Genomic DNA, 12,101 nt, shown 5'->3' with positions numbered 1-12,101 from the left:
TGGACGTTGAACCGACTGAGCCACGCAGACGCCCCCGACATTTCCTCTGAGAACCAGTGCCTCAGCTTCTGTCCACAGGCCACATCCCCCAACGGTACGTCATGAGTCCAGGGGCAAGGAACGCATCTCTGGGACAAACATCAGGCTGTTCTTTGCATTTCCCAAAGGTATCCTTATGCAAATAGTCCTCCTGACCTTACCAGTTCATCAGGTAAGCCCAACCCCCAACTCCAGCGAAGGCTTTCCCGGCCCTTCTCCTTCTGTCCCCTTTCCATTCGCCCCCACCTTGTCCCCCGCTACCTCTGGGTCTTTGTGCTCTAGATACAGCAAACTATTGGCTCTTCCCTCAATACGCATCAGGGTTCACATCTCCTTGATTTCACCCATGCTGCTCTTTGCCCTTGGAATATCATTTTACCAATTTCTACTTGGAGATCGCTTCTTTTTTCTTCATGACTCAGCTCCAATGTTTATTCCCCTGTCAAATTCTCCTCAAGGCTTTGGCCGTAACTAATTACTCTGGGAGCACCTTTGAAATAGTGTCTCTACTCAAGTATTTATGATATTCTGGCTTGAGACTCTTTATGACTCAACCTTGGCAGTCTCTAGCTGCAAAGTCCAACGCAAACAGTTGCTTGATGATAGGCGCCTATCGTCCAGCCTCTGACACAAAGGTTAAGAGGAGAAAAAATACCTGAGATGGCAATCATGAAATGACTGAATAGATAAAGAAGGAATGATTAGGGGCGCCTGGTGGTTCAGCCGGTTGAGTGTCCAACCGCGGCTCAGGTCATGTTCTCACGGTTTGCGGGTCGAGCCCCACGTCAGGCTCTGGGCTGACGGCTTGGAGCCTGGAACCTGCTTCACATTCTATGTCTCCCTCTCTCTCTCTCTCTCTCTCTCTCTCTGTCCCTCCCCCACTCGAGCTCTGTTTCTCTCTCTCCGAGGAATAAATGGTAAAAAAATAATTAAAAAAAGGAGGAATGATTGGAAGGTAAGACAGCCCGTGGGAGCTACACGGCAATGCCACGGTTGAGGGCACGTACAAATGGCAAGCGTTGCCCTGGTTCTGGGTGTGACATGCTATTTCAGAACAGTCAGAAGGGAATGTGCTGGAATCCTTGACTACCTGGAGAAGGCGCTTTGATCAGGTACATTCAAAGCAAAGAGGCACAGTTCTTCAAACCGGAACCTGTCCCCATCTGGGCACTTGGCTGAAGGTATTTGTGTGCCAGGTATTCTGGATGTCCTAGGTGACCCTGACATAAGAGTGTCCTGAGGGGGCTCACAGGTCTTGGTTCTCAGAGGGTTGACGGGGTCTAGACCGACACAAAGCTGTTCCTGGTGGGCGTGTGTTTATAATAGCAAATGAGGCACTCCACTGGTACATTAAGGGGATAAATAAGAGAAAATAGTTCCAGCTTTAAACTGGGCCGCTAGATACATAGGGGACTGTGTACGATACATTTCTGTAAACGGCCTCTTTTCCCCTGCCTTTTATCCTGTTCCCTGAATTTCTATAATTTTGTCTTTTACGTATGGCAATATTCCAAGCCTTTTTTTAAGACTTCGTTTTTTAGAGCAGTTGTAGTTCCACAGCAACATTAAGCAAAGGTTTCCCATTTACTCCCTGCCCATTCATGCTCGTTTTGTTTTCCACTCTTATTCCTTTTACTAAATAGAACACAGAAACCCCGAATAAGCGAAAAGGGAGAGGGAGAACATTTTTTCCCCAAGTAGCATCTTTGAAAGATAATCACTGTTGATTTTTTGATGGCTACCCTTACGCGGGTAAGACTTTCCCGCAGTAATCTCGCTTATGACCTGAGTGGAAAATAACTTTCCTCACACACCGTAACTTTTTAAAAGATGTACTCCCTTGCGTAGAAAAGGTCACACATATGCATAATACAAGTTTCCAAAGTCACCGAAGGATATATAGCTCTTCTGTACCCTCTCAGAGATAATATAGATAATATAGATAATAATATAATAATAATCTCTCTCTCCTACAAGTGGCAGCAGACCCCAAACCTTACACAACATCTTGTTTGTATAACTTACAGTGGATCTTGGAGATCCGTTACGTTGCAGCTCACCGAAGTGTTCAACGTTCTGGCGACGTCGCAAGGACTAACACAGCTGAAGATACCCCTTTTTTATTAAGACTAAGACGTTTGGACAAATTAAGAGAAGCTAATGCCTGCTGACGGATACTGAGAACTGCTAACACCAAGGGGCACGGGGAAGAGAGACGAAGCAGAGAATGCGAGCTACGGAGTGGGCGGTCAGAACTGACCAGAGGCTGGGAAATGGCGGGGCAGGAGTGGTTTGTTTTGTTTTGCCTCGAGGTGAGAAATCCTGCAGAATTAATGGCTGCTCCATTAATTTTCCTAAGAGAACAGGTCCTACGAGAACAGGTCTTCTGCCAACCCTCCAAGGGGCCCAGGCTCCACTTTGTGTTACAATTCTTGGATCGGGGCAGGGATTTCTGCTTACCCCCAGCGACAGACCTCCAGGTGGATCAAAGGGCTGGTCTCCTTCATGAACGTTGGGGCTGTGTTTCGTACAATGCGCAAAACAATTCTCAGGACAGGCTCTGTGTTCAACCACAAAAACTATACTGAGTAGCATTAAGGGGAAATAATAAATGAGTAGACAGAAATGTGGTTAGGTTCCCAGGCTAGCAAAGGGCGGCTGATTCCGGCAGGATGGAGGTGGGGCCTCTGGGAGGAGAACTACGGATCAGAGCCACTAGGCAAATAGCTTCCAAAGGTTTCTGACCCGCGAGGCAGCTCTAAATGGGAGAGTAGATCCTTCCAGTTCCAAGCTCCAGGCGGAGTCATCTGGGCAGGGACTGGGATTCTGGGGCTGGGGAGTGAAGACTTTAATGGCAACTGGGAAAGCTACAGGAGGGAGAAGCCCATACTGGGTTCGGAGCTGAGGGGCTGCAGGGGCAGGATCCGGGAGGCGATGAGCCCCGGGGGGGGGGGAGAGAAAAGCTCCTGTGGAGGGAGAGGTTGCTCGCCTCTTCCTTTCTCATCTGTATCACTGGGGAGTTTCTTCCGGTGAAAAACTGAAACCTCACAGGGAAGAGGGCGAGGCAAGAGAGGGAGGAGGAAGAGCAGCTGAGAAGTTGTTTTTCCCCGAATTCCAGAACAGGATTTTCTCTTCCCTCGTTTCGTCCTGGTAGATTCTTGCGGAGCCGTTCCACCCTGCTTTGACCTGGGAAGGCAGGAAGGTTGGCAGAAGCCCTGTTCCAGAGAGAGGCATTCTGCGGCGCACACGTGGGCAGAAGGACCAAGTGGGGGGCAGCCAGTTGGCATTTTCACGCTTTTTCACAGATGAAAGTGACTAACTTTTGTTACTAGATGAAGAGTCTCTCACCGGCTGGAGAATTGCAGTTCCCCTTAGGAAAACCACCTCTTGTCTTGGAAGTTAACATACGAACCCATTTTAGTGGAATGAGTCACAATTTAGTGGAATGCTGCCATTATTTTTAGAAAGAGGAAATATACCCCAAGACGACTAATTCTTGAGGTCGTAAACGGTAAAGGAAATGGTTCTATTGTTACACCCATGAGTGTTCCAGTGCCCTGGCCTTCTCCAGGAACAGGTGTGCTCTTCAACGGGTGTCTGTCATATGCTCAGTGTGACAGAGACCACATCATCTTCCCATCTGCAGCCTTGGCCACCACATCCTGATCTTGATAATCTGAAATGTAAACTGAACCCGGCTCCTTTTAGGACTCTATTCTTAGTGACTTATGTGAATTCACTTCTTGCCGAAATTTCCACAAACTTCAGGTTTTTCCCTGCGTGCTTTTGGCCTCGCCTTGAGGAAACGAAACATATGAACCAAGACCTTCTGATCACGTGATCACGTGATACACAAAGAGGCAAGAGTATTTGTTTCACGTGTTTTAAGTTGTTTCGTAGATATCGTTTTAGGTCTCCCCCCCCACCCCAGGGTTTTAAGTTAGGGGGTGTTTTCACAAAATGGCTGTGAAATCAGTCTTCTTGGGTTAAAATCCCAGCTCCGGGAGGGATTTTATGAGCTCTGTGTCCCTGCAAACCTCTCTGTGCCTCTGTTGCCTCGTGTTTAAAATAGGGCTAAGCTGGGCCCTGTTGGGAGGATGAAAGGAGCAAATACAGGTAAAGTTCCGAGAATAGTTTTTAGAGCACAGTAAGTGTTCATTAAATAAGTCTCGAACCGGTCATTCGAACCCCACCCAGGTCAATATAGGGAAAATGAGTCGGGGCAGTGGCAGAGGAATGAGCTTAGAATCCCAAAGACCTCGATGTTCATCTTTCAACCCTGATCCTCGCCTCATCTAGAAAATTATTTAACCTAGGGGCGCCTGGGTGGCGCAGTCGGTTAAGCGTCCGACTTCAGCCAGGTCACGATGTCGCGGTCCGGGAGTTCGAGCCCCGCGTCGGGCTCGGGGCTGATGGCTCCGAGCCTGGAGCCTGTTTCCGATTCTGTGTCTCCCTCTCTCTCTGCCCCTCCCCCGTTCATGCTCTGTCTCTCTCTGTCCCAAAAATAAATAAATGTTGAAAAAAAAATTAAAAAAAAAAAAAAGAAAAAGAAAATTATTTAACCTTGTTGAGCTGTAATGTCCTTACGTGCAAAATGGGAACAATGGTATCCACTTTGTGACTGTTGCTGTGAGGCTTAAATGAAATAATAAATAACCACGTGTGGTAGAAATCCTAGGCTCAGCAATAGGTACGTAAATGAACGCTAAACCCGCTCTACGCAACTGCCCCGCTAACACTGCTCTCTGCTCTTTCTAGGTCGGTAGTTGTCCAAGTACGGTCCCCAAGGGTCCAGGAGGTCAAAACCACGTTCACAATAGTTCTAAGACGCTATGTGCCCTTTGCACTGTATTGACATTTGCACTGAATGTGCAAAAGCAGGAAAAAAAAAAATTCTGGCCCCTTGGCCCACGTCAAGGCAGGGGCACCCCATGCCATGAGTCATCACGTGAGTCTTTATCAGCACACACAGTGAAAAAAAAAGGTGTCTAATAAAAGCGTGTCCTTTATTTTTTTATTTTTTTTTTTAATTTTTTTTTTCAACGTTTATTTATTTTTGGGACAGAGAGAGACAGAGCATGAACGGGGGAGGGGCAGAGAGAGAGGGAGACACAGAATCGGAAGCAGGCTCCAGGCTCCGAGCCATCAGCCCAGAGCCCGACGCGGGGCTCGAACTCACGGACCGCGAGATCGTGACCTGGCTGAAGTCGGACGCCCAACCGACTGCGCCACCCAGGCGCCCCTAAAAGCGTGTCCTTGATGAAGCCGCACGAAACATTCACTTTACTACACCCCAACCCTTGAGTCCATTTTAAAAAAATGATCTGTCAGGAAACGTGAAGTACCAATGGAGCACTCGGGCCACGTGCTGAAGTAGGATCGTTGCTTTCAGGAAAGGATGCGAGCGAGTCACAAAGCCGAAGCAGCCGCTCGTCTCATGAAACACCATTTTCACTTGAAAGAACAACGGACACACTACGGCTATTGAGACTTGGGATTTGGGCAGAAATTTTCTTGACAAGGAACAGAGTCTGTCGCTTCAAGGAAAACAGCTGGCAGTATATGTTGCCGCTGAGAGAGTTTTCAAATGAGAACGAAAATTTTAGAAAACGTGATCCGCCGTTAGGATCTCGACGACCTCCCAATACTTAGAGACGTCCTAATGAGATGGATCATGATGCTGATGTGAGTTTTTGATGTTACACAACAGGAAATGCGCCAGCATTGGCAGGAGCCACGTAACTCCGTGAACCAGGAATTTTTCAAATGGCCAACGCGTGACATTACAAAATAACGCGTGAGTCAAAGATACACTCGAAGCGTAAGATAGACCAATGGGTCTTAATGGAACAGCGCATGAAAAATTCATTGATGTGGTTTCAGACCTCACATTCAAAAAACCTTCAAGAAGTTACCATTTAATGAAGTTTGGTGTTATGTCAAAGAAGGGCATCCGCGATGATCTGAAAAGCCTATTAAAATACCCTCCCCCCAGGGCGCCTGGGTGGCGCAGTGGGTTAAGCGTCCGACTTCAGCCAGGTCACGATCTCGCGGCCCGTGAGTTCGAGCCCCGCGTCAGGCTCTGGGCTGATGGCTCAGAGCCTGGAGCCTGTTTCCGATTCTGTGTCTCCCTCTCTCTGCCCCTCCCCCGTTCATGCTCTGTCTCTCTCTGTCCCAAAGATAAATAAATGTTGAAAAAAAAAAATAAAAAATAAAATACCCTCCCCCCTTTTCAACTGCTTGTTTCTGAGAGGCTGGATTTTCTGCATACGCTTCAAGCTGAAGTTTCTTTTTTTAATTGAAATGTTTAAAAGATTTCATTTTTGGGGCGCCCTGGTGGCTCAGTCGGTTGGGCGGCCGACTTCGGCTCAGGTCATGATCTCGCGGTCCGTGGGTTCGAGCCCCGCGTCGGGCTCTGGGCTACTGGCTCAGAGCCTGGAGCCTGTTTCGGATTCTGTGTCTCCCTCTTTCTCCGACCCTCCCCTGTTCACGCTCTCTCTCTGTCTCAAAAATAAATAAATGTTAAAAAAAATTTTTTTTTAAAAAATAAAAGATTTCATTTTTAAGTAATCTCTGCACCCAACGTGGAGTCTGAACTTACAACTCGGAGTTGAAGTCTGTAACCAAAACGACGGTCTGACGGATTAAACACAGAAGCTAGCTGTCTTCTATAAGCCCATGTCGATGAAATTTATAAAAATGGAAGATGATTCTACTCTCGGTGCTTTTCGAAAAGTGTTTTTCTTTAAAATCATGTTATTCCCCTCCTCCCAGCTCTTTCTCTCTCTGTCTCTTGAAATAAATAGACTTAAAATAAAGAGACTTTCTCTTAGTTTTAATCTCTATTATGAGAAACATCAACACAACCTGCCTGAACAGAATCTCTTAGGCATCCTCACTCATTTCTAGGTGTATAAAGGGACCCCGACACCAAAACATTTGACAGCTGCTGCTTTGGAGCAAAAGTTCTGAACGTTTAAAACATGTTCAGAATCACCTGCGGAACTTTTCAGAAACACTGGTGCCTGCCCCCACCCCCTAGATAAATTAAATCACAATCTCCGGGGTTGGAGCCTGGGCATTAGGAAACAGGTTTATTTTGAAACCCTCCAAATGGCATAATGTACACCCAGGGTTAAACACTATTGCCCCAGCGGAGTGTTTTCCAAACGCGTCCGATCACAAAAATAATCTGAGACTCTTGTTACATGGAGCAGCCCCAGGTCCCTTCCTAGATTTAATGTAGCCCATCTCCGGGGGAAGTGGCCAGGAAATCTGTCTGTTTTTTTCAGCATCTCAGGTGATTCTTAAAATGAGACAACTTGGGGAAACACCGCACCATTCTCTTCCTGACCTCCTCATTCTTTTTTAAAAATGTTTTACGTATGTATGTATGTATGTATGTATTTACTTACTTATTTAACATTGGTTTACCTTTTTGAGGGGTGGGAGAGAGAGAGGGAGAGAGAGAAAATCCCAAGCAGGCTCTTCATTGTTGGCAAAGAGCTCACCAAGGCTCACGAACTGTGAGATCATGACCTGAGCCGAGATCAAGAGTTGGACATTTAACCAACTGAGCCACTCAGGTGCCTCTATCTATCTATCTATCTATCTATCTATCTATCTATCTATCTATCTATTTATCTATCTATACTCAAGTTAGTTAACAGACAGTGTAGTATTGGCTTCAGGAGTAGAACCCAGTGATTCATCACTTCCATATAACACCCTCATTTGTGATGGCAGGCTAGCTAAGGCGTTAGCTGTTAACAAAGGCATTACTTGACTAAGTTCAACCCACAAAGTTTGGAGCGCACACCTTAGAACTTCCCCTGGGAAATTACCTTCTCATGTGAGATGTGGCATGCGGAAATGCCTTTCGAATGGCAAGGAATAAAGAGAGAGTTACTGATTATTTGCATGGAGGGACTTCCTCCCAGGTCACTCAAGTTGCACACAGTTTTGTGGGAAGTGCTTTCTAAATTTGGGCTGGGTTGGCTGAGTCGATTCTGCACACAGAGCCGACTTTTCAGGCCAAGTGTCTGGAGGGACCTGTGTCAGGGGACTGGCAAGAACCAGTTTTTCTTGATTTGATCGTCTTGGACCTAGGATCAAAGCTTTTGTCAATACAATAGTTGCATTTCCTCATGAGTTGTAAGGAGGCCAAGAGATCCTAGGAGAGGTACAAATGGATGGATTACCTTGAAGAAGAGACAGGAGAGCGGTTTATGGGAATCACTGTGGAGAAGTGAAACTTGCCGCAAGAGAATACGCCCTCAAATTCCTACTTTTTATCTTTGGGTGAAACAGGAAGAAGGCACTGCTAGTGTTAAATAGTAATTTCCTGTCTACAACGCCACAGTCGTTCCTTTTGCTGGTCCCAGAGACTAGAAATCACTCAAGTACGAGTGAGCAGAGGCAGAAATCGGGCCTTAGTAGTTTTCATGTACTAAATGACCAATGTCTGGCTCTCATCATAAACGTTCAATGACAGTCGTGATCACTTGTCTAGAGCTCACTGTTCAAAAGTTCCAAAAATATTAAGAAGTCTATACAGAGCATCTCTTTAACGTAACTGGCGAGTGATGAAGCCAACTTGCAGAAACCTATAAGAAAAAACAGGACAGTCCCATTACATATTTTTAACTGTGAGTAGCTAGTCTCTAGACTGTTTCTAAATGACACGTTTACAGTTTGAATTACATAATCCTATAACAGGAGCCCTTCTAGGGACCTCGGAGACTGCTCCGTCATCCCCAACCCCAACCCTCTGAATTGCTCCAACTTCCTGTTCACTGGTATCTACAAGTGGCAGCGGTTGGGATGCTGACAATTCTCTTCCACCAAGAGAGAGAATTTTTTTCAAAAAGATCTTAATGTTTATTTTTTGAGAGACGGAGAAAGACAGGGCATGGGCGAAGGAGGGGCGGAGAGAGAGGCAGACACGGAATCCGAAGCAGGCTCCGGGCTCCGAGCTGTCGGCACAGAGCCCGACACGGGGCTCGAACCCACGAACCGTGAGATCATGACCTGGGCCGAAGTCGGACGCTGAACCGACTGAGCCACCCGGGCGCCCCGCGGTAGAACCTTTTGAACATGGGTTGGCCACGTGGTTTGCTTTGGTCAATGGGAATGTTAGCAAATATGCCACAAGCAAAAGCGTAAAGAACACTGGTTCGCTGGGGTCTGTACCGCGGTGCTCTTCTCACCTGTCTACCTGGTTGACGACGACAGACGAAGGCCCATGTGTACTCACTGCCCTAGCCAACCACTACACGTGCGGGCAAGGAAATGGATTCCCTGATTTTCTGACTGACCACAAGCACACGAGCAACCCCAGATGAGATCAGGCTGGCCCAGCCCAGGAGAAGCCTCCTACAGAAGGAGGAACTGAACCAATGGTGGTTGTTTTAAATCTCAAAGTTTTGGTATGGTTTGTTATGCAGCAGCTGATAACTGAGACAGCCTTCAAATGATCAATTCCCTGCTCTAGTCAAAGAGGTCCATTCAATCTCCACCACAAACCACTGTGCATACGCTTTTGTTCGTACCCCGTCCCTATGTATGTTCCCTATCTTCGCTTTTTATCCGAGACCTACCTGTCTTCTTCCTTTTTTGTAAATGTTTCTTTTAGTTTTGAGAGAGAGAGAGAGAGAGAGACAGAGAGTGCACAAGCCGGGGAGGGGCAGAGAGACAGGGAGACAAAGGATATGAATCGGGGTCTGTGCTGACAGCACAGAGCCCGACGCAGGGCTCCAACTCACCAACTGTGAACTCATGACCTGAGCGGAAGCTGAACGCTTAACTGACTCAGCCACCCAGGCGCCCCCATCTGTCTTCTTTGAAGATACTCTCGATCCCTCTACCTTTCCATGACCAAGAGCTTTCTTTTCTAAACTTTTGAAACATGCTTTTTATCTGTTAAGCGGGTCTGCTGTCACGAGATTTTGAATTCTACTGCGAAGACTTCTGTAGTTTAACACAACAGAGGTCGATGAGAGGTAATCCAAAGTGATTTTATAGAAGTGCGCTGATGAAATTTTTCCTTTGCAACTTTATCACTATTAAACTCAATAGTCTATACTTCTTCGATACTCACACGACACTCAAAAACTGTTATCTTTGTATGTGTGCGTCCAATCTCTGCCATTAAATTGTTGACTCGAAAGGGTAGAAATGCTTCTTTTTTTTTTTTTTTAAATTTTTTTTTTCAATGTTTTTATTTATTTTTGGGACAGAGAGAGACAGAGCCTGAACGGGGGAGGGGCAGAGAGAGAGGGAGACACAGAATCGGAAACAGGCTCCAGGCTCCGAGCCATCAGCCCAGAGCCCGACGCGGGGCTCGAACTCACGGACCGTGAGATCGTGACCTGGCTGAAGTCGGACGCTCAACCGACTGCGCCACCCAGGCGCCCCGAAATGCTTCTTTATCTCTGTCTCAAAGTGCTCTGTACAAGACCTTATTTATACGACATAGGGACTAGTCCTCTGGCTTTGGAGTCAAAAAGCCTGAGTTCAAATCCCTGGCACCTACCAGCTGGATGACCTTGGGCACAAGAATTAACTTCTCTGAAAGCCAACCTTTCCTAAATTAAAAAAAAAAATCATATTTACCTGACCGAGTTATGTTGAGGATGAAAAGACAGATTTCAAACCTTCTTATTGGCATTGCACGCACACGAGTCACGCTACAAATGAAAACTTTTGCTAGAAATGAAGCCTCATGTTAAGGCGCAGCCCGCAGTTTCCTTAAAACCTGGCTACTCTAAGCGTGCTCCTATGCAGACGAACAGCACGGTCTGTCAGGCCCCGTGAGATTACTAGAAATAGACAATGTCAGACCCCATTCCAGATCTACTGAATATGACTTTGAAGAAGATTCCCAGGTAATTCCTGTGCATGGTAAAATTCGAGAAGTACTTCTTTAAAAGACCTTAAAATAAAGCCAAGAGACCTGAAAATTGACTTAACATGATATCTGGGCAATTAAGCACTCATATGCACTGGATTAGGTGCTCCTCTAATCTCATTATGTGATGGGAACTTCTGATAATGAGCCCCAAAAGAAAGCCTGGATCATCATCCATATCACAGTAGTTCACCCAAGAGAGCTGGCAGAAAGGATTTCTTTTTTTATCTAAACTTCTAAACTTGGCTTTTATCAAAGCCAATGAATTAATTTCTGCTAAATGTGAATGCAGAGGGACTTAGAGGTTTAACACTTATCTTGAAAGGTTTGTTGTTGTTGTTGTTGTTGTTATTGTTGTTAGCCTCCAGCATCTTTCTTTTCATCCCTAGGAGTTAAAGAGCAAGGGAAAGACTAAGAAAGAATAGAAATCACTTTGTTGATGTAAATGGTTATCTGTAAATTCAGGTTGCTTAAACACAGCGAGCTCTTAAACCCACAATCCGACATGTACGTTACTTGAATTTTACCCAGTAGGGACAAGAACCAAAGGAGGGATGGATGTGACTAGCAGGAGACAGAGATGGAAAATTTCTACCCCAGAAGACTCTCCACAAAGGGAGGAAATCTGGAGACTTAAGGGCTCAGAGGCACTATTTTCACTTCCCTGTTGCTTTGTGAAATGTTTTTGGACTGAAGTTCTAGTTTCTTGTCCATAGGCCTCATCTGTTCCTGGCTGCCTTTATAAACATGAGTCAGTACAATGGCATGATAAAAATAGAATTGGGGGGGGGGACCCTAAGAACACGCATTCCAAAGAGAATGCCCATTTTTAAAAATCTGAAACTTTCCCCCTTGTTTCAGATATCTGCCCGGATGGCACAAGCTGGTGGGATCAGAGCACACAAAGGTTAGGTAGGTTTAATTTTGCTAGGCCCTTTTACCGTTGGGCCAACATCTAAGAGCTGTTCTGTTGGCTTTCGTGAAGGAATCTATGACCTTCTAACTGCTTTGGAGCAGAAACTAAAATTTTCATTAGAAGCCTGGGTATAGGGATTTATTTATTTATTTATTTATTTACCCTTTTTTATTTGTTAATAGGAAATTTACGGTCAAATTGGTTTCCATACAACACCCAGTGCTCATCCCCAACAGG

General features: G+C 46.0%; 1 protein-coding gene across 7 annotated transcripts in view; it reads right to left on the bottom strand.

Moving 5' to 3' along the window:
• The window catches only part of LOC109496468, a 348,709-nt gene that overhangs the window by 55,954 nt on the left and 280,654 nt on the right, over positions 1 to 12,101 (bottom strand). Inside the window, exon 6 of one of the 7 annotated variants that reach the window (XM_045050326.1) lies at positions 10,480 to 11,333. The exons of the other annotated variants lie outside the window; for them this stretch is intronic. Coding sequence (XP_044906261.1) covers positions 11,328 to 11,333 — 6 coding nt within the window. The 3' untranslated portion in view covers positions 10,480 to 11,327. Of the gene's footprint in view, positions 1 to 10,479; positions 11,334 to 12,101 lie in introns of those variants that run through there. 7 annotated transcript variants of the gene reach the window in all.

This window comes from Felis catus, chromosome X (assembly GCF_018350175.1).
Source record: "Felis catus isolate Fca126 chromosome X, F.catus_Fca126_mat1.0, whole genome shotgun sequence".
NCBI lineage: Eukaryota > Metazoa > Chordata > Mammalia > Carnivora > Felidae > Felis > Felis catus.
This window is presented reverse-complemented; position numbering and strand designations above follow the sequence as displayed.